Source organism: Dermacentor albipictus, chromosome 8 (assembly GCF_038994185.2).
Source record: "Dermacentor albipictus isolate Rhodes 1998 colony chromosome 8, USDA_Dalb.pri_finalv2, whole genome shotgun sequence".
In the NCBI taxonomy this organism is placed as follows: Eukaryota; Metazoa; Arthropoda; class Arachnida; order Ixodida; family Ixodidae; genus Dermacentor; species Dermacentor albipictus.
The window spans coordinates 99,628,823-99,652,139 of NC_091828.1; the positions used below are offsets into that span (position 1 = coordinate 99,628,823).

Genomic DNA, 23,317 nt, shown 5'->3' on the forward strand with positions numbered 1-23,317 from the left:
CTCAACATGCCTCGCAGAAGTGCGCGCACGTTGTCCGCGAGAAAGTAAGAACATGAAAAAAAAACAGGCTAATAGATTCCAATCGCGTACTAAAAGATCCCTTCACATGTCCAAGTCCTTGCGCAGTTTCTTTCGCATTCAAAAGCTGACAAAAAGTATAGTACTAACGCGGGAGTAGCATTCATGCAAAACCGTAAGAAGAATCGCAAGAAGTTTCACGTAATTTGTAAACTTCTATATCACGCGTGTCTGCTGCACATGCTCTAACACTTACAGTTTATGAAACGAACATTCGAGCATCTTGCAGAGTTACGGTTTCGCAAGCATGGTGTTTCATCTCGTTTGTTCTTACCTCTTTTCAACCGACAAGGGTTCGCGGCAATATTTACAGATAAGGTGTCGATCTATGGCTAAGATCTGGCGGATCAAGTCTGCGCGTACACACTTTTTTCTACGAGGTCAATCCCGAAGATAGTGCAATACGTAACCAATCCGCGGTGGAGGTGAAGCAGGCGCTAAGCGCTCCCTATACGTGGGCCGTTCAAGAAGGTAGTGCAATGCCGGGCCAACCCGCTGAGGAAGTCGCCATATTCTGTCGCTGAACAGACGACGGCGCGTTACCCTGGCGCCATATCATAGCGGTCGTCGCCGCACAGCCCGCCTTGCACGGCACTACGGTTTCCTTCTCACGCTCATTTCACTATTGCCGCATTTCATCCCCCGCTGCACTCTGCGTTCCCTCCTTCCTTCTTCGCTGTGCTCGTTCGCTCCATCACGCCGAGGACGCCGACACAAAGTGCAGGAACGGTCGTCTAAGAGCGGCGCTCTAAAAACTGTATTCGCATAGATTCCCCAGCTGTCTAAATAGAACACTTGTGCGATTTTTATACTGACACCTTGTTGCGATGGCAAAGAACACAGTACCAAAAATATTTAATCATAAAACTCTTTATTGGGCGTATTTGCTCCCAGAAAAGCAAGTTGCACTGAAAGTGCAACGATAGCGGCGAGCACAGTCAGCCGTCGTCCAAAATTTCATCAGCTTGTCCAGCGCATCGGCTTTCATACATGGTCAGTCGAAAGTTGCAGCGTAATCGCGGGCTCTCGCACATCTTTCAGGAAGTGCAACACATTCGCGTCGTGCATAAACACAGAAAAAAGGGTTAGGCGATGACAAAGGCAACAGACACAATCGGCTACGCTAATCGACAATGTCCCGATACATGCAGACGTGTTTTGCACCACGCGATAACGTTTAAAATATTTAGCCGTTCAAAGGTGGTCACTGGTAAAACACAAAAGAAGTACATGCAGTGCACGCGTCAATATATTCCAACAACGAGTTCGGACATGAACCACAGGTAAAGCTTCCACTAAACGATCCAGCAGTGGCTTCACGTGTGCTGCCATCAAGGAAACTGTAGGGCACGAACACCAAGAGTCTCAGCTCGATGCGCAGACTGGCACCAGGGCGTGTTTGCGGTTCGCTAGAATGCTTCGTCGCACTGTAATTACGCTGGGTAGCTGCAATTACAGTGAAGACTTGCCACTCTTTGCAAATGCCCACGACATATTTAATGGAGCATCTCTTTAGTAGCGAGTATCCAGAATGCTGTTGGAGAGGCGCGACACACAGAGGACGCGACCTCGTCCAGATAGCTTCAAGCTTCCACGACGTCCGCTATCTTCAGGAACCGAAGAATGTGCAGAACGCAGTATTCGTTCAGCTGGTCCAACTGCTTGCTACCGTCTTCCTGGACCTCGCACTCGACCCGTTCCTGGACGACGCCCGTCAACTTCATGTAAGTGTGTAAGTCCGCATTGCGCAGAAGCTGGCGGGCTTTCTCGATCTTGGACACGGCTTCGGCCTTCTCACTCCCGGTCACCTGCGCCCCGTCCCGGTCCTGCTCTAGCTTGCGCAGGACACTCTCGACGAGTACCGGGTCCTTTGAGAGGAGCTCAAAGGGGCGTGCGCATTCTGGGCCGTGGTCTCCCATCACGAACCGGGTCGCCCGCTGTGCGAGGCCGCAGTTACGCCACACGACATCCTGGGCAGCACACATCTCGTCGTTGTGCTGCAGGCAGAAGGGAATCTCCAGGAGAAGTAGGTTGTAGTTCTCGGCTAACCGCGGCAGAAGACGCCTCGGAATACAGGCACAGAGCTGCCTCTGACGGCTGGGAGAATGAGCTCGTAAAGCTGCCGGTTGTTCAAAGCGGCGTCGGCGAGCATCTGACAAGCTTCGTCGCGCAATTCGAACGTGGAGTCCAGATAGATATTGCTGATGCTCCGATTCAAAGACAGAGCTTCACACAAGTTAGATAGCGACTGACGTAGGGACTCGTAGTGCTCCTGTTCAATTTCGTCCCAGTCTTCGCCAGAGTAATATATTTCGATAATTAGGTCAATTACCTTGATGGAGGTTGATCCCGTAATGTACGCAGCTAGCGATGCGAACGCGTCGTTGTCGAAGAAATCCAGAAACAGGCAAAGCAACGTTATGTGGTTGCAAGTAGCGATGACGTTAAACATGTTTCTGAAAGCAGCCACGTCTGGTAGGAAGATAACGGAATTGACAGTGAGGGCTGTCACTGCCTCACACGCAGAAACTATTTCAGCGTCCTCGGGGTGAACGACATAGCTTCCGATGCGCACCCTTTCGCCAACGCCACAATCCCGTATTAAGCGACAAATTTCTTGAATACCACAATCAATCGGAACGGTTTCTAATGTCAAAAGTTTAAGGCGGCACTTCTTTTCAAGTGCTTCGAGCAAGAGGTAGCAGTCTTCCCTGGTGGACCACGTTAACCTAAGCTTTAAATGCTTCAGCGTGCTGTTGTCCTGCAACGCTAACACCCAAGTAGGGACGCCGAGTGCGTCGACGTTTTCATCCGGTCGCGGATTAAGGAAGTGTTCGTCACTTCCCTTGAGCAGCAAGCACACACTTTGCAGAGACGGGCTATGGGCTACGGCTTCCAAGAACAGCGCGCAGTCCTTGCACGCGGCCTGGCCTGCCACGAATAGATCTTCCAAAGTAGTCATTGTGCTGATCCCTTGTGCCAGCGTCTGCAACGCCGCGGTCGCGAACACGAGCTGGCGTTCGACCATTTTGAGTTTCCGTAGCGACCTGTTTTTCTTGACCAGATATTCCGCGAACCACACCGATGCGGCTTCGAGGGGGCCTGAAGCAAAGAAGCAGCCTCCGACAGTCAGTTCAGTGATGGTGTCATTTTTTAGAAGAGCATCGATGAGCTTCTTCCCCATGACAGCGCTTAATTTCAGCGCCGATACGTCCAGCGAGACCAGTCTTGTGCCATCTTTTTCCAACAGGCGGGCGGGAATTTTCATTCGCTCGGCGGAACACGCATGGCCTACTGAAAATCCGGCCGACTGCTCGAAGACTTCCACTTGGTCACTTGCGTTGCCGAATAGGGTGAGCCTCTCGAGTCTCGACGAGGCTTGCAGGGCTTCGACCAGCGGGCTTGTGTTCGCGGCACCGTAGTTTGCCGCCACTGAGACAATACACCGGTGCCGTTTGAGGAGCCAGCGTAAGAGGGACAGGGCTGCTTCTTCGTTGTGGGTGGACAATTCGCTTCGTGGGTATCCGAGGCAAACGCCTGGCACCGTCCGGACGCTTAGGTCTCCGAGCTTGTTGCGAGACTCTTCTCTGAGCTGAAGGCCGGCGTGCCACAACACTTTGTTGCAAGCTGTCAGGTGTCGAAACAGATGACAGACGCGACTGTGGCCCCGTGTGCACGTAGAGGGAATCATCCCCGAACCACCGACTTCACCTTTGCAAGAAGATCAGCGTCTCTGGAGAACTGCGGGAATTGTGGAAGTGGTACAGACGTCTGCGTTGCGTCGACCGTCTGTCGTGGGTGTATGTATTTGCACTGGCGGCTTCAATTTGCACCGGCCATTTATACCCCTCCGCTAAACGTGCATTTGAACGGCGCATAAAGGCATGCGGTTTAGTTGTAGATACGTAATCAAATTTAGTAGGGTCACAAGCTCAGCAGCTAGAGTGACGCGCGCGTCATTCTTTGGCTGTTTCGTTGGCTGTCACGTGACTAACCACCTCAGCATCTATACGCGATAATGACTGGCGTTGATTTACGGGTTGTGGCCACCGGACGAGTGTAAGAAAAAGGAACGTGACTCGAATATAGTTCGGTAACAGGGGATTTATGCGTTCAGGACACCGTTTAGGGCCTACTAAGCGCCAGTGTTGGCAAGGAGGCGCGCAATATTCTTTCTTCGACCTGTAGTAAAGGATCAAAATGTAAAACGAAAAAAATGAAGTTATCCATTTCGTTTTCGAATAATAAATCGCTGCTCTCTTGAAGAAAATGGTAGCGATGTGTATCAGAAGTGAATGACTACACTGCTGACAAGGCATTTTGGTGGATCCCGTGACGTCGGTGCAGTATAAGCGGAGAGAACTTGGAGTGGCGCCCTCTCGCGAGTGACGTCACGGCCAGGACGCCACTTACTCCGGCTCGCTCGGCTGCCGGATGCGCTCGTTCCCTTCGTGTATGTTCGGGGTATGGGTGGCTCGAGCCGCACTTACCGAAGGATATGTCGGCTTCTTTCTGCTCCCAATCCTGAACCACAGGATTGCTTCTTCAAAAGCGCGTGAGTCGAGAAAACTTACGGATTGGTTATGGCAAGGCATGTAGCGTTGACGGGGTCTTGTGGTACTGGTACTGGTTTACTCGCAAAGCATATATGCGACGTGTCTGTCCATAAATTTTGTGTAAAAAGAATGCCTCCAAATTCAATACATGAAGTTGTGTACGATGCTTTGCTAAGCACTTAACATTCCCCTAGTACTTAGGTACGAGAGACATTGCATTTTACATGGAAAATAAATCGTGGCACCTGGTGTCAACATGTTATGCGTGTTAGAAAGACACTGTCCAGCGAAGCTGTCACCGTGATTCTTATTGCTCTGATGTGTTGTTCTAGTCAACTACGGAAGCTTTATTATTGCGTAAAAGAAATGGGCACGTATTTCGTATGAAAAGCTTGCTGCTACTTTCACCGCTCTCTGAAACAGGCCACCATAAACGAATTGTTCGTGGCTGCTAACACGACGGCGCGTCGTGTAGAGTATTTACACAATTAATTCACAGATACCACAGCAGCACTCACATGAAATAAATGTTTCGGGGTCAAGATCGAGAGTAAATAAATTGTAAGCGATGGCGTGTTTGATGGCGGCCCTCAGTAGCCTTTATCGACAATATGGCACGCCCATTACGCAACGGTAACAACCAACTTTTGTTGTGGCAAGACACGCATTGTTCGCGAAACCCATTAGTTCATTACAACCCCCAATTGAAACCACAAGGCAGTTTTCTGCAGCGCCCATTGTAATGCGTAAGGTGTACTCGAGGCAGTGCATCGCAGCTTAGGGTGCTTGCAAAAGGAACACTCAAGCTCCTTCGGCCTCACCATATCTCGAACCAACATTGTTTACTTATACAAACGGGCAACTATGCGCTTGCTCTGCACATAAAAGAGAACCTGGCAAGCCTTCATAAGAAAGACAGCACAAGCCTTACATATTATTACGATATCATCGAGCAATGCTCAAGGGACTAGCCGCCGCGAGAACGACGACGAAGTGGGTTTGTGCCCTTGGCGCAAGCGAGTGTCGGCCTGGCGGTCTGGCTCCAGTGTAAATAGCCTTTATATAGCCTCTTTAATCTGTCTTTCCACACGTAACATTCCGGTGGAGGTGCTGGGTATCGATCCTAGTACCTCTCTTCGTTAACTAATTGCCATGACGCCATTAATTTCCGACTATTCTCCATTACTTGCATTTGGCAGTTTCTTCCCATTTTCTTGCCTGCCACTTTTCTCACCATCTTGCTTTAATAAATTGTTGTCTGCTAGTTTCGTGTTCATGGCTGTACAGCAAGTTGTTATATATTGAAGGAATGTGGCACATTTATTTTCGATACCCCTTTCGCTGTTAGTTCCTAGAACTATAGTATCACATACGACAAAGTTCTACTTCCTCAACATTTGACATGATTGTTGCGCAAAGTTACGGCTTGGAACAGCAAATATGAATTTAAATAATACTGGCATATAGTGAAACATCTTTGCACGCTCGCCGTTGCAACACATAAACAGCGGCACAAGCGCCTGCGTGAAATCACTTGATTTAAACAACGTTATGGGTCACAAGAAAATAATTAAAAAAAAACGAAACTGAAATCACGGCCTCCGAGATTCGGCAGCATGCGGCGATAGTCTTGAAGGCTGGTGTGTTTCGCCGATCCCGCTACGTGCGCTGAGAGCCAAATTCGGCCGCAGGCGCCTAGGGGAGGACGACGCAACGAGCTATGGAAAGAAGAATGATAGGTGTAACGTTAAGGGATAAGAAAAGAGCAGATTGGGTGAGGGAACAAACGCGAGTTAATGACACCTTCGTTGAAATCAAGAAAAAGAAATGGGCATGGGCAGGACATGTAACGAGGAGGGAAGATAGCCGATGGTCATTAAGGGTTACGGACTGGATTCCAAGGGAAGGAAAGCGTAGCAGGGGGCGGCAGAAAGTTAGGTGGGCGGATGACATTACGAAGTTTGCAGGGACGGCATGGCCACAATTAGTACATGACCGGGGTTGTTGGAGAAATATGGGAGAGGCCTTTGCCCTGCAGTGGGCGTAACCAGGCTAATGATGATGATGATGCCTAGGGGAGGTGTCCACTGTTTACGTTTACTGCATCACCTTATCGCCGTGCTGTGGTGCGCCACGAACCAGTGAGCTGCACCGCATGCGCCCTTGCGAGTTTTCATTCTTCAAAAGACTAGCGCAATAAGCAGGGACAAAGACAGAGAAAACGACAGGACGAGCGCTAAACATCAACTGGTTTTTTACAGCAAGAGAAGGTACATATATACATTTCGTTGGTGCATGCGCACACAGTGTTAAAATAGTACAAACTCATTCTAATCAAAATGTGGCAGACTGTTCTGTAAGTACATTTTTTCTTTTCTGGACAAGGCAAGTGAAGCCGTGCTGACACAGTTATCACCCTCCCTGTCTATGTCTGTCTATCACATAGACAGGGAGGGTGATAACTGTGTCAGCACGGCTTCACTTGCCTTGTCCAGAAAAGAAAAAATGTACTTACAGAACAGTCTGCCACATTTTGATTAGAATGAGTTTGTACTATTTTAACACTGTGTGCGCATGCACCAACGAAATGTATATATGTACCTTCTCTTGCTGTAAAAAACCAGTTGATGTTTAGCGCTCGTCCTGTCGTTTTCTCTGTCTTTGTCCCTGCTTATTGCGCTAGTCTTTTGAAGAATGATGATACACCAACTAGCCCAGCTTTCTGCTTTGATCGCTTGCGAGTTTCGCCCTCACTGAGGACGCTCTGCGCGTCGGAGAGCGGCGATGCTGGGGATGTGGGGATTTTCCAGGAGCGTTTTCTCGACGTTCTCGTGTTCCCGAAGGAGCGCACCGAAGCTTTATCGCCTCGCCCAGCTCACGCGTTGGGGTTGGCTTTTATGCACAAAACGTTTTCAGCTAAAAAAAAAGAATCGGACAGCTATACTTCAATACATGCAGCGATGTCGACTTCAAACTCTTTGGTGTGTGGTTGGGAAAACGCTGAGGTTGGTTCCCATTACCACCGCTATCGCCTTTTAAACCCGAGAATTTATCTCGCCCCCATGCAGTTAGGCTTCGCGCCAGCAAACAGTAGGCTACGGAGCATCGCGGCATCACCCTGGCGGCAGCTCTTGTCCGCAGCCCATTCGCGCGGCTGGAGCACGAAAGGTAAAAGCACAGATGACAGGCCAGACACACTGACGGGCCGCATTATGATTGCCGAGCGTACGACAGCGATAAAGTGAGATCGATGTATCTTGTCACTCTATTTTATCCCCGAATCAAGCGAGCGTCTGCGAGCACCCTTGATGGCAGCGCCGCGATAACGGAGCGTACCTCCTCCGGGCACGGTCGCACTGCTTAGGAACTTTTGATCAACACTGTACATCCCCCTTAACACGCCCAGATCAGACATCGAGGGTCTCGTGCGAACGCACTCCATACCGGTCGTCGTTGTCGGTGATTTTAACGTTCGCATTGCCAAGCCACAAAACGGGTGGTTTGTTCGGTTAGCCGCCGAGAAGTTCCCACAATTGCAGGCCTAAATAATGTTCACTCCAATGCAATCCAATCCCACGATGAGCTTCACCGATGCCGCTCAACCAGCAACACATCGCACATGCATCACAATAAAATAAGCGTCCTAAATCGCTGGATAAAACCGCCACACGCGATCTCACCGGAGCGAAGCAATATCACGTGATCCCACTTTCGGCCAAATCACGACTGCAGCGCTGCCGCTTCCAGTTTCGGCCCTCGCCCGTCGTACCTTCACATAATCTGTGGCGAGTGCAACATTCCAGCCCGAGCCGAGATGGCTGGTGGCTTCATGAGCACTTTCTTTCAGCGTTCCAACACTGTTATAGAAACCACAGCATTAAAAGCGAATGAGGGTACGAATCAATTTAACTCACACCCTTACACCCGTTTTTGGGCTGAACGTGCAAAATTGAAACCAATTAAGGGCATTTTTTATTTTTAAGATTGTAAAATATTTAGCAGTGTAGTGTTGAACCTCGTCTAATCTAGCTTTAGGAAACTTGACAAGAGTGTTTACAACCCTCGAAGCCAGTTTTCCTCTAAATCCGATAAAGCTTTCCCCTATAGGATTTTCTAGATCTGGTGCAAAATGTGGTAGTTCACTTGGTAATATTATGTATGTAATGATCAACTTTTGCTACTGTTATGCAAATAGACAGCAAATTTTATCGTTTAAATATGTCTTTAGGCTCACGTTAGGGTATGTAATTGTGAAGTCCCTGGACTCAAGTTAAATTATGTCACATTGCGAGTTATGCTGAGAACAGGGTAACGGGCGTTGAGACGTATTAACAAAATACGACGTCAACACGTGCATAACTTGTTGTCGAAAAGTGCTCTGCATACAAATTCCGCATTGCCATGATTACGCGTTACCTTATTCGAATTGCAGAGACAATGGCCGCTGGACCTCCCATACCTAATGTAACAGTGCCAAAACAGTGCGGCACCTAACACTAATCTAAAGGTGTGCGTATGTGTACAGGTTGTTTCAGCGAACACTTTCAAAATGTTTTAGAGGCTGCCTGTGGCAGATATCTCAATTCTAGTTAAGAGCCGGACACTACTTGCACTAAAAGATTTAATACGAAATCTACTAATTATCAGGAATTCAGTAATTAAATATCAAGCTAATTATGACACATACTGTAATTTACAAATTCTAGCAGTGGACTTCCCCAGGCGGATCCACTTGGAATCAGTTCTCGGGACGACACAAGTTGCGGCATATAAGTTCCCGAACTTTGCCGAAATTGCCGTCCTAACTACTTGTGGGCTCAGTGCATAAAGCGATGTTTTCTTAACAAATTAACTGGAACGCCAATGCCTTTCTCCGGAAAGTTCAAGAATTTATATCTCGAACCTGGTGACATCTTGGAAATTCGTTCCGATTGGATCCGCATTGCGAACTCCACGGCTATAATCTGTAAACTGCAATATGGGCAATAATGTAATTAGTTAAAACCTAATTAGTGATTATTTATTATATAGTCGATTTTGCAACTCAATTTTTTGTGCAAGAGTTGTGAACTAGAGTTCCGATAACTGCCACGGGGAACTTTTAAAGATTTTGAAAGGGTTAGCTGAAACACTCCGCATATATATATGTATATATTTGATGGTGTTTGCTGATGTAGAATCAGCACACTTACGCGTTTACGTATCATATGGTGCAATGAACCAAGACACGCAGCTAAGTGTCTATATATATATATACCTTTAAACAAAACTCCCCCAACCACATGAACACTGGTACCACGGAGTTTACTACAGCAATTACTAGGAAGGAACTCTCACGCTGCTATCCTTCACCCACCATGGGAATGATGGCTAGTACACGGATGTATCTAATCTTCGTGCTTGTGGATTCAGACGATCTTGCGGCTTCGTTTAAACGGTTTATCTTAAGGCCTCAATAGGACTATATTTCTAAGCAATTTACGCATTCTTTTTTCATGCAGAACGCAATAAGATTCTCGCTCGATCGTGCGTCCGTAGCGCGATAATTTTAATATAATTGTTCTGTGCTAAAGGCCCCGACTTCTAGTCTAACTGACGCACACATTTAGTCATGTTTACTTAATTATTTATAAAGCAGTACTTAAAGATGTGATCACATTGCAAAGTCAACAAGCCGTTTGAAGCCAGAAGGACGAAGTATATAGGCATATCCATATACTGGCCATCACTCCCGTGCTCGCTGAACTACCCTGCTTACAGTTCCCGTAGACACTAGCGCCACAGTTCCCTCTGGTGGTGCTTGTATGACACTCGGTGACCGTGACTGTATCGAAGGCTTTTCTGCCTGTCGGCTGTTCTCTGTAACCTTTATTATGTACGCGGACGCAATTGGTTGCTTAGTACTGCGACCACATTTTCGTGCTCGGCGCTAGGTGTATGTGTCCGCTTGAAATCTAGAATGGTACGGAGACCCGTCTCGTTGGGAACATACATGACAACAGTTAAAAACGGTGACCGCGACCAACGAAACTTTATCAAAGTAAGACGTTTCGGCTCCCACACGGGAAGCCCTGTTCACGATGAAGTTGAAGAGGGGTCATGGTCCGCTTACGTTTGCTTTAAGATGTGACGTAACCATCTTTTTCTAGAATCCCTGACAATCCAGAGCTCCCAGCGCACACTTATATCACCATGACGGCAACTTTCCCATGTCTCCGCACGTCGCCTAGGTCATATATTAAAGTGAGCTGTAGCCTCATCCATGTTTCGCCTTTCAGAAGAAGCTACAACTTTCCTTTTCTCTTCTTTCTATGTTTCTTTCTTTTTTTTCCTGCTCGCAATTGCCAGAGATATGCGCAGAACACATATGTTCGAGTCAATATATAAACCCCCCGCTGAAAATTTCAGCATCGCGAAAAACCAACCACGAAAATGATATGCGTTATCGATTTCGTTACTTGCCTCTCGACCACCCAGCCCCCTCTCCCTCTAACATTGTCGATGTATAAAAGGTCTCGTTACCTATGCGCCTTATGATTGGCTGAAGATTAGGCTACGCACAACGGGTGTGTCAAAAGCAGCTGGCGCTTGAGTGAGGGTCACAGACACCTGTCCCGACGAGAGACGGTGGCCACGTCGGCACCGAGGCGATCACTTGGACAGCCGTGCCTGGAACGCGGCTTCCCCATGGAGGGCGAGTTGGTTTCTGCCGAGCTGCTTCGTCTGAACTGCACGCGAGGCCAGAATCGCGTCTGTCAACTGCTGCGACACCTGACAGCCTGCAACAAAGTCTTGTGGCACGTGGGCCTTCAGCTACGCGAAGACACGAGAGACGAGCTCGGAGAAGTGAGCGTCGCGACTGTGCCGAGCATTTATCGCCGATTTCAGAGCGACACCGAGCAGGCGGCCATCGCCCTCCTCTGCCGCCTGATCGCCGATCACCGGTGCGTTGTCTCTGCGGAGCTGAACTACTCAGTAGCAAACACAGGTCCACTGGACGCAGTCCTGGCGTCTTCGTCGAGTCTGAGAAGGCTCAGAGTCATCGGAATCGCGAGCGACCACCCGGAAGACGCATTCTGCTCCTTGCATTACACTGACGAATTCATCCTCCACCATGTGCGAGCACATATTTATGCGAGAATGACGACCCCCAATCGCCTGCTCACACGAGCCGGTGCCACGCTCAGGTCATTGGACGTGGCCGCAACTAGAATGAACCGAACCGCGGCTTGGAAGCTCATCGACGCGCTCATCGAGAACTGCACTGTCACTGAACTCGTCGTCGGCGCCTGTGTCTTTACTTGCGGCCCCCGGAACCGACCGTCAGGGCGGTTTGTGCAGTACCTGACCAAGGAAGACGCGACGCTTCGTAAACTGACTCTGAGAGCGGTCTACTTCGATACCACACCCGGGTGCGACCTTCTCGTGCACGCCATCTGCGCAATGGAGACGCTGCAAGAGTTGGCGGTGCAGTTTCATGGCGGCAGCCGAGACTACGTGTACTTCATGAGAGTGATCGCCGGGAGCCGCAGTATCCGGACGTTAAGCCTGCGATTCACGGGTTTCCCCGATGGACTGATGATTGTGTACCCAACTGTACCCGCGTACACGGTGAACATTCACGCTTGGGCCTCGGCGTTGCAGAGAAACACAACTCTGGAGGAGCTGCTCCTCGACATTTCATGGTCCACAACCGCAGACTGCTTAGTCTTACTGCGAGCACTCGTGGGCAACCACTCCATCCGGAAATTGACCTTGCACAGTGTTCCCCACGACGGTGGCCTGCGCGAGGTCTGTGGCATCATACGGGAGTGCGGACTCGCCTGCATGGTCGGCATCGGGGACCATCGCGTAGGACCTCGAGATCTGCCAGCGATTTGGTACTGTCGCCGAGTGACGGCCGTCATTCTCATTTACGTATACTATCTCGACGCGACTGACTTTTTATTCGCCTTGGATGTCCTGGCTTCTTGCGACCACATCACATCGCTTACCGTATTTCTCGACATCTTCGACGACGACATTTATGAGTCATTGTCCGCTTATATAAGAAGCGCCTTTGCGTTGAAAGCAATTGAGCTCAGTGTCCGGGTCGACCAATTTCACGCCATCTTGTTTCGCGCCCGCTTTGAGACTCCCTTCGATCGCTGTATGTCTGCCTTGTGCGAAGCCTTGTCTTCGAACCTCGGAATCACCAAGATCCGGCTCGAGTCGGCGGTGCAGTTGCGCACTGACGTCTACCCGGTGCTCGCCCGTGTCGCTACAAATCCACGTCTTCACGAGCTCTGTCTGAGAGGATTCAAGGTAGAATCTTGCGCGACCTTCCTGGGGTGTCTATTGCCAGGAATGGCACACAACTACAACCTGCTTCGCCTGGAAGTCTACGCTTGCGCACCGGCCAACGCCGAGATGTTCGCTGCCCAAGACATCGTGCGACGTAACTGCTGTCTCGTCGAACGAGCGACCAGATTCGTGTTGGGAGACCGCGAGCCCTACTGCGCGCGGGCCTTCGAGATCCTCTCGGAGCAGCCGGTACTCGTCGACAACGTTCGAGCCAGGGCGTCGCTAGGAGGAGAGGCCGAAGCTGCGGCCATGGTCAGTGCCGTCGAGCGGAGTGTCGTCCTTGCCGACCTTCACGAGTACATGCGCCTGACCGGCGTTGTCAAGACGCGGGTCGAATGCAATGTCCGGCACGACGGCGGCATGCAGTTGGACAAATTGAACTACGACTGCTGGAGTTACATTCGCCAATACCTGCAGGTAGCCGACGTATTGGAAACCTGAAGGGAGTTCAAGTCATTCTGTGTGTCGCACCTTCGCCAAACGCTGGATTTGGATTCTGCTCCCCAATGAGCCCGATTTGCGCGTTCACAAGAGAACGTTCTGTACCGTCTAAAGTCAAACAAGGATGCGCTTGTCGCCACGTGCTTCGATTCTGTCTCGAGCGGTTACGCTTCCTGATGCAGTGTGCCGTGAGCTAGTCAGTGACTTGCATGTATCAATCGGAACTCGCTCCCTTGTTGACTAATACCGTAGGCGACATATGTGACCGGAGATTAGTTTTTGGCAAAATGTGATTTTGCGACGTGGACTGCACGCGGTAGTTGTTTGTTTGAGCCATTCCGTTTCATTTTTCCGTATCCATTATCATGATAGTCATCTTATTCCTCTCATTTTATTCCTTTTCTTAGCACGCTTAGTCGCATGCCCTGGCTTGACACCCTGGGCCGTCTTTAACGTTTCTTTTAATGCGAACATCATTGTGACCTTTGGTATAAGTTGACTGTTTGTGTACGTCCCGTGTGCAAGCTGATAAACAGAGGGTTTTTTAATATCTTATCACTAATTTTCGTCTGCCGCCTCAGCGGCTTCCGGACAGGGCGATATGCCCAGCTGCAACTAATGACACATGGTGAGAGCATACCTAGAGAAGTTTTAATAAAGGTTGTTCCTTCTTAACATCAATCTTTCGTATGCGCTTCTGACTGCTTGTTTCGTTGGACTGCTGATAGGCTTTTCGCCGTCGGCGTCTGTTGATACAACATTGAGACGGTTTCCTAAATGTAACATCCCGACGTTGCTTCAACGAAATCGCACCGAAATATGCGCAGCTTCGACTGTGAACAGATGAATTGGGCACGTTTCCTTCGTACGAGTAGTGGATCGCATCATCCCGTGCAGATTTGTACCAGCGTTTGCCCACATGCGATGCCGCGGCTAAAAGGTTTGCCAGCATCATTTGGAACTAGGATTGGCTATTACTTGACAAATGACTCTTATTTCTTGTTGACACTGCCATGTGTTAAAGGAATGAATATTACCAGGCAGTTAAGCAACCGCGAAATCTTGGACAGCTTCTCATACAAAACCCCAGGCGTGCGTGCAGGTGCACAAAATATTGTACGGCATAGTGCTAATGACGTCACTATTGACCCAGCAACGATGCTTCGGACGAGCTCCGATTTACAGTCGTGACAATCTTCAGGCTGCTTTTTTCCACGGAGTTACAACCAGGTCCAATAAAACAATCTTTAGCCTCAACAAGTCACTGCATTCTTCTACTATAACGGTTGTACGCTCGTATCAGCTGATGTGCTTTGATGTTGACCAATGCTACCGCAACAAAAGCCTTTAATGGATTTTTATGATTTTTTTGTTTGTTAGTCTCTATCTCAGTGACACCCCTCATACAGAAGAGCGTAGCCCGTGTAAACATCAGAATATAGGAGAGAGAGTTCGAAAGCTGAAGAGGAAAGTTTGCTGACTTCACCGTAACTGTCTGCAGCGCGTGGTTGACCCCTCAACATTGGTCAACGCTGTGAAAAAGGAGGAAATTGGGTTGAGAGATGATGGGGGGGGAAAGAAGAGTGTGTTCCGGAATACAAGAACTCCCGTAACAATAACGGGTGGCACCATCCACTGAACCACACGGCCAGTCGGGTCACGCAGCTCCGATTGAAACATTTGCGTCTGTAACGGGGGGTGACGTCGAATGTTACTACGCACCGAAGGCCTGACCGGTGACATCGACACATGAATCCGTTTAGCAAATACAATCGGGTTTCTCAAGCGAAGCTCACGTTGGCTCACAAGTTTACGAGGCGTTGTGTTCGAGCAAGACAAAAAAGCCACTTGCTTCCACAGCAGAGCAGTGGCGGGAAAGGGCGGTTTGAAGTGTTCACAGCTGTGCCGGCGCCCGTGCGTGAATAATTACCAAAGATTAAAGCGGCATAGGCGCGCGATCACGCCACGAGCGCAACCAAGCAGAGCCATTTATTCGCTTCCTGCGGGGAGAGAAAGGGCCATGAAGGCAGGGAAGGGTATCGCGCCTGCCACTCTGGCTTTCTTTCCGTCAAGTTCATTCTCGGAAAACGGACGCGACGGCCACGTGTTGTGCGCTCCCCGAAGAACTGGCAGCCTTCGACGAGTGGCAGCGAGAACTCGCCCATGAAAGGGCGCGCCGATCCAGCCGTTAAAGCCGCCTGTGCTCAGACAATCCGACAGCAACTAGAAGATCGCGGGCTGAGTGAGCGGGAGGCCTATGCAATCCGGCACCGTTATCTGCGGGTCACTTTATCATGGCGAAGGTCCGGTGCACGCAGGACAAGCTTTGTTTATTCCCATTTACCGGTACGGGCAGGGTTGGTACTTTTTTTCAGAGTTTTCATAGTTCTTTTCCACTCTTTTATTCCCTTTACCTTCCCCCGCGCAGTACATTTGAGGTGACCTGCTAAGCGAGAGACAGTTACGGTACTGCACTTATCTCTTCTTTTCTCATTCTAAAATCACTTACTAATACTACTACGAGCCCGTATTGCTTCGGGATCGGCCCACGTATGGGCAATGTTTAACGCCTGCTTCACCTCCGCCGTGGGTCGGACCAGTATTGCACTATCTTCTGGATCGGCTCACGTATGGGGAGTAATTTACGCCTGATTCATCTTCGACGCGGGTTGGGTCGGTACTGCACTTACTTCGGGATCTGCCCACGTATGGGGAGTGTTTAACGCCTGTTTCACCTCCGCCATGAGTCGGCCCGGCATTTTACTATCTTAGGGATCGGCCTACGCATAGGGATTGCTTAACGCTTGCTTCACCTCCGCCGCGAGTCTAGTCGGTATTGCACTAGCTTCGGTATCGGCACACGCATAGGGAGTTCTTAACGCTTGTATGGTATGAAGAACTTTATTTGGTCCTGAAGGTCAACCATAGGTTGACGCGGGCCGCTCCCACGTTGGGACTGTCAGGCCGAGCCCTTCAGCCACATCGCGGGCCTTCTGGACTGCCCGTAATTGGTCAGAGAGTGATTCGCTGTGTAGCATTTGCCGCCACCATTCTTCTTCCTTGTCACAGTCTGTGAAAACCGCGGGGCACTGCCAAAGCATGTGGTCAAGAGTAATGATGCCATTGCACTTATTACAGTTGATTTGAGTTTCCCTCTCAGGATAGATCCTGTTAATAAAATATGGACTTGGGTATGTTCTAGTCTGTAGCAAACGTAATGTGACCGCTTGGGCTCTGCAAAGCTTACCGTGTGGCAATGGGTACTCCCTTCTGCTTAAATAATAATGCTTCGTGATTTCGTTATATGTTAATCGATCCCTGTGTTCCCCGGGTGAAGTGTAAGTTGCTCGGTCGTGAAGAGCACGGCTAGAAAGTCCTCGTGCTGCTTCATTTGCCACCTCATTGAGGTTTCTCCGAGCTCCGTCCACTACCCCCAGATGTGCAGAAAACCAGCGGATTTCAATCCTCTCACTGTTGACCTTCTCTAGTAATTTTGTTGCTATCCGTGTCACATATCCGTTGGTAAAGTAGCGTATGGCTGTTCTAGAGTCGCTGTAAATATGTGTCCACCGAGTAGCCCGAATGGCTAAGGCGATTGCTACTTGTTCTGGTACTGTTGGGTCCTTGGTATAGACGGTGATGGCATCCCGTATGTTACCTTGAGTGTCAACAACAACGGAGGTATACGCATCCTTATTTTTAACCCAGGCAGCGTCAACGAACACCGCCTGCTGCTTATGTTGATCTATGTCTTGAAGGAGTGCCTTCGCCCTTGCCTTTCGTCTCTCGAGGTTATGTGTCGGGTGCATGTTCCTAGGCAACGGGGTCGTCTTTATTGTTTCTCGTAGTCCCGCTTGCAATTGTGTTAATAATTCTCCTTCGTTGGTGTGGTTGTTAATTTCTATGCCAATTTCTTCAAGTAGCGCCCTCCCAGGTCGTGTCCCCATCAGTCTCTCCTGGTGGGCCACCTGCTGAGCCTCAGCTATCTCTTCTAGTGTGTTATGCAGCCCTAGGCGCAATAAGCTATCGTTAGCCGTGATGATGGGAAGTCCTAGTGCAGTCTTTATAAGTCGTCTGATTAAAGCGTTTAGCTTGTTCTTGTCAGCCCGTGTCCACTGTAGCATGCCAGCCACGTACGAGAAGTGGCAAAAGGCGAATGCATATACCAATCTTATGGCACTGTGTTCTCCTAGCCCCTTATGCTTGTTGGTAACTCTACGCAGAAGCCTAATGACTTACGCTTCTTAACGCTTGTGTCATCTGCGCCGCGGGTCGGGCCGGCTTTGCACTGTCTTCGGGATCGGCCCATGTATAGGGAGTGCTTAACATCTGCGTCACTTCAGCCGCGGGTAGGCCCGGCATTTCACTACCTTCGGGTCAGCCCACGTATGGGAAGTGCTTAGTGCCTATGTCACCTCCACCGCGCGTCGAGCCGGCATTGCACTATCTTCGGTATCAGCCCACGTATGGCGGAGTGCTTAACGCCTGCCTCACCCCCACCGCGGTAGGGCCGTTATTTGACTAACTTCGGAATCGGCCCATGTATGGGGAGTGCTTAACGCCTACTTCACCTCCGCCGCGGGTCAAGCCGGCGTCCCACTATTTTCGGCATCGGCCCACGTATGGAAACTTTTTTGCTTACCACAACGATACGAAAATTTCCTTGGACGGTCGAGGTATACACCTTCACTGTTAAAGAAAGAAAGAAAGAAACAAACAAACAAAGAAAGAAAGAAAGAAAGAAAGAAAGAAAGAAAGAAAGAAAGAAAGAAAGAAAGAAAGAAAGAAAGAAAGAAAGAAAGAAAGAAAGAAAGAAAGAAAGAAAGGGAAGAAGACAGGAATAGTTGCAATGCTACGGTCCGTCAAAGAGCCTCCCATGGTCTTCTACAGTTAGTGCATCGTGGGCTCACCTCCAGTAATTCCAAGCACTTTCGTTTTTTTTTTTTCTCTAGCACAATACATTTCAGGGACTCAAATGCTGGAAAACAGCCCTTATTCACTGAGTTATACCCCCGATGCCGGTTATTCCGAATTCTAGTACTAAAGTGAAACAACTAACAAATACTCCGTCAGTAGGAACAGCAACTATTTCTGAATAATCTTTCATTTAAATGCTTCCAATCAAACTAACCTGTTCCATCTTGATTGCATCCTTGCTCAGACCACACGAGATATCTACAGAACCTTCCTATACTGCTGAAAGTTGTTTCATGATATATATGTATAGCTGCCTTCTGATCGACACCATTTCGATTCGCCCACTACGGGTCATATTGGGTTCTTATGCAATCTTTGCCCTGCGCCGATGCAATGGAAGGCAACTTTGTGCGATAAAGGCACGTATGCGCAGTGCTGTCAATCATGTTTCTGCGTCGGGCAGTTGTTCTAAAAACGCTTAAAATACGTCGTATACAAAGAGCACACGTGCTAGCGAAGATACGGCAAACCGGTAACACACATATCGCAGATTACGAAGAGCTCTCGAAAAGAATGCCACGTCTGTTATCATCCTAGCAGCTGGCCTCGTGACCCACCTCCTAAATTTGGCCGCATTACAAAGATTCGCCCGCATTCTTGCCTCATGCGCTGTTCACTATGCACTGTTCAATATAAGAAGCCAGAATTTCAAGCAACTGCACCACTTTTACTAAAGAAATACGCTCAGCAGAAACGCACGTTGGATTTCCATATGGCGAGGACTTCGGCAGTTCTCCCGTTTTCCTTGCTTTCACTGAAGTGCGAGAACGTTGATGCAAGGACAGTTATATTTTCCTGCACGCGGGGCCTGACTCGCTTCTGTCACCTACAGCAGCACCTGAGAGCCTTCAAAAAGGTACTGTGGAACCTGGGCCTTCAGCTAAGAGAAAATCCACGGGGCCAGCTCGGGGACGTCAGCGTCGCGAAAGTGTCGGGCGTTTGCAAGATATTCCCGTATTGCACAAAATGCCAAAGCGACCAGGAAGCACCCTTCGCCTTCTTGCGCTGCCTGCTCAGAGTACACCGATGCATCGTCTCCGCGGAGTTGAACTACGCCGTGGCGAACGCCGGCATGCTTGCCGATGCCACGGAATTTTCGTCGAGTTTGGAAAGACTCACCGTCTTCGGTGTCGCGACCGATCAGCCAGAATTATTCCACGAGTTCGCCGCCAAGGCCTACTCTCTGGAATGCAGGGGAGCGATCCGGTTCCCGCAAGGCCACATGCAATCCTTGGACAGCAGGAAGATCCCCGTCCGCTTGCTGGAACAATGGGGCGCCCGACTCACGTCCCTTAACGTAGCGGAGCTGCAAATGAGCCAACTCTCGTCGAGGAAGCTCGTCGAAGCTCTCATCATGAACCACACCATCACGGACGTCGCCGTCGGAGACTGCGTCTTCGCTTCCGGTCCGTTGTACGGGTCATCGCTGTCGTTCGAAGATTATCTGCTGAAACAAAACGCAACGCTCAGGAAGCTCACTCTGAGAGGGCCGCACTTCAATAACGAATTCATCTGGTTGCAGGCTCTGGCCGAAGCCATCGCTGCAATGTCGACGCTGCAAGAGCTAGACGCCCAGTGGCTGGGGACGAGCCGTTACTGCAAACGGTTTGTCACGGTCGTCTCGCGCAACCGCTTGCTGCGCTGTTTGAGGCTGCGGCTTGACGCTATGGCCAACATAACGGACGAGCTGCAGCGGGACGAAGGCGTAGAGGCCGCCGACGATCGATCCTGGATCTCGTCGCTGAAGGAAAACGACTCGCTGCAGAAGTTGGACCTCGACGTCTCGTGGTCCACAACCGAAAACTGCTGTCTCTTACTTGAAGCTCTCGCGAACAAGCAGTGCCTTCAAAGGGTGACGCTGCGTAATCTTCCAGATGTTGACAGGCTGGAAGAAGTCTGCAGCGCGATAAGGAAGAGCGGACTTGTCCACAAGGTCGGCATCGCGGACTATTACGTTGAGCACATGGATACGCCGACGCTTTCCGACTTTCCTGAGGTGACAGCCATCACCGTATACGTGCCGCACTCCGAAGACGCAGCCGCTGTGCAGCGTTTCTTCCATCACCTTGTGGCTTACAGCGGCATCTCATCACTTCGCGTGTCTGTAAATTTCTTGGACGAAATTCTTTACGCAACACTGGCCACTTACATAAAAAGTGCGTCCGCGCTGAAGGAAATCCGGGTGGACATCGATGTTGACATCGACGACGACTGGGACGATGAGCCACTAGCTCAGCCTATCTCCGACATGTGCACGGCACTCTGCTCGAATCTAAGCCTTACCAAGATAAGCTTGGAGTGGTCGGTAAATTTACGCGTCCAGGACTGTCAAGCGCTCGCTGACGCCGTCATCGGCAACCGACGCCTTCACGAGCTCACCCTTAATCTCGCAGCAGACGATAACAGAGCAGTCTTCCTGCGCCATCTCTTGCCACGATTTCACCGAAACTTCACCCTGCTTCGCCTAAAAGTTCCCGTCTGCGTGAAACCTTACGCCAACACGTTCGCAGTCCAGGACATCGTTCGTCGCAACTGCAGCCTCGTTGAGCGAGCGACCAGGTTCGTGTTGGGAGACCAGGATCCCTACTGCGCACGCGCCGCGGAGCTCGTTTCGGAGCACCCGAAGCTCGTGGACAACGTTCGACGCAGGGCGGCACTGAGCGACGAGGCCGCAGCCGTGACCTTGATCCGAGCAGCCCTGCGGCGTCCGTGCCTCACCGACATGCACCAATTCATGCGGTTGACCGGCGTCGTCAAGAGACGAGTCGTGTGCCACAACCGAGAGGACGGCGTCACGCAGTTCGACAAACTGAACCACGAGTGCTGGCTGCACATTCGCCGGTACCTGACTGTAGCCGACGTGGTGGGACCCTGACGCGCCCGTTCACCTCCGTACGACGCACACTACTGGTGTAATGTCATTCCATGATCATCTTCCAAGAACGCCCTCCCAGACAACCCCTACTCCAGGGAAAGCTTTTACAATCGTGAAAGTGTATGACGTTCAAGGCGTTGCATCCACTGCCGCTCGGCCTCTCGCTATTCCACGAGTGGTACGCGCAATCTTCTACTTTGTTAACCGGCCGAACTCATGCGGAACCGGCATGGTACAGGCTGCACGAACGCTGCCCTCTCTGGCGAGCGCAGCGAACAGCTGTCCTCCACGAAGAGTGAACCGAGTGATTCACGTGCGGTAGCGTGCAGGTGCCGGCATGCTGAACTGATTAGGTTGTATGGATAAGGCTGAACCCGTACCATCGGGCTCTAGCCGTGACTAGTGCTATATCTTGTTCAGAAAGTGCAGGTGAATCAAATGGACCTATAACCAACTGCAGGTCAAGATGCATGCACGTCAGTCCACTGCTGCACGGTAAACCTATACGCACGTGAAGAATCTGGTCTATTGATACGCTCGTGTCTTCGTGCGCGTGCTCACCCACCGACTTGAAGCAAGCGACGGACGAGCTTATACATCCAGTGCTTCTGTTCAATGCTGAAACGTGGTCTCACCTTAGGTAAACGGCACACGCTACTACCAAGGCCATATGTGTCCGTGTTTCCAGTACAGAGTGCAGCTGACGATAGCTGGAGCGCTTCGTACTGTACCTAGCGGTGCGGGCTCTCGCCTTTTACTTGTATCCACTTTTATTTCGACCGTAGATGTAACCGACGTGCCTGCGTATAAGACAGTTCGTGAAGCAGGTGTACGCGAGGTGAAACTTTCGCCAATAATCTTGTTGTTTTTATTTGTCGTCAGTCAGCAACGACGTCATTGTCACTCGTCTGCTTTTATTGTCCTCTCCCTTCTCACAGTACTATGTATCAAGTGCACCACGCATCACGCCCAACGTGAATCATTTCTGTTCTCGATAATTAAGACATTCTTCGTCTTGGTGGGACATAGCTGGAGCATTATGAGTAACGTCTTGAATACCTCTCATATCTTTGAGTATCATTATAAAAACAAACTTGGCGCAGCTGCTTTTATACGGTCGTGGCTTACCACACTTTTCTCAAAGTCCACGGCTGTCTCACACAATGGTATTGAAGAAAGTTTGGCTAGTTGATAACGTGACGAGGGTTTCGAACTTGTCATATATGTTGCACAGGGCATGAAGTGCTTTAAAAGCGTAAATAAAGACCTTTGTTGCTGCCGCCATTTTGATTCTCTGTTTTACATGTCCGTTTCACTCCGCCGTCGCAGCAAGCAGTCAATGGTGTTGGGCTGCTAAGCACGAGGTCGCGGGATCGAATCCCGGCCACGGCGGTCGCATTCCGATGGGGGCGAAATGCGAGAACACCCGTGTACTCAGGTTTAGATACATGTTAAAGAACCCCAGGTGGTCCATATTTCCGGAGTCCGCCACTACGGCGTGCCTCATAATCAGGAAGTGGTTTTGGCACCTAGAGCTCCATAATTTAATTGAAGCAGTCAACACACTTCCCTAGTGCGCTCCAAGTGTTTGCTTTTGGCTGAACGGGCGATGTCTAGATAGCCGGTGGACGCTTAACGATGGTCCTTGAATTTCTGGTTACATGTTGATATTGTTACGCATGGAAAGACACAGACGAAAGAGGCTATTCACAGGCTATTTACACTGGAGCGCGGCAGCCAGGCCGACACTCGCTCGCGCCCAGGGCACTGACCAACTTCGTCGTTCTCGCGGCAGCTCGTCGCTTGAGCATCGCTCGATGATATCCTAATACTAACCTCTCCCCCCCCCCCCCGGTGGCAAAAGCGCCGTCACGGTGCTGTTAAATATCCAAGGCGCGTGGAGAGTTGTAGGGCTTGAGTCGGGCGACGGGCACAATGTCACTGGTTGTCACAGCGGAGGACGTAGTGGGCGTGGTTATAACGATTTCATAGGTGACATCGGTCACATTGCGAAGCACGCTATATGGGCCTGCGTAACCGGAAAGCA

General features: G+C 50.1%; 2 protein-coding genes across 2 annotated transcripts in view; one reads left to right on the forward strand and one right to left on the reverse strand.

The window, feature by feature from the left end:
* LOC139048900 (uncharacterized) overlaps nt 1–23,317 on the forward strand; it is a 94,841-nt gene that overhangs the window by 53,366 nt on the left and 18,158 nt on the right. The window lies entirely within an intron of this gene.
* Nucleotides 1,272–23,317, reverse strand: part of LOC139048898 (uncharacterized) — a 54,839-nt gene continuing 32,793 nt past the window's right edge. Inside the window, exon 2 of the mRNA XM_070523822.1 lies at nt 1,272–1,666. Within this exon, the coding sequence (XP_070379923.1) occupies nt 1,662–1,666 (5 nt within the window). The 3' untranslated portion in view covers nt 1,272–1,661. The remainder of the gene's footprint in view (nt 1,667–23,317) is intronic.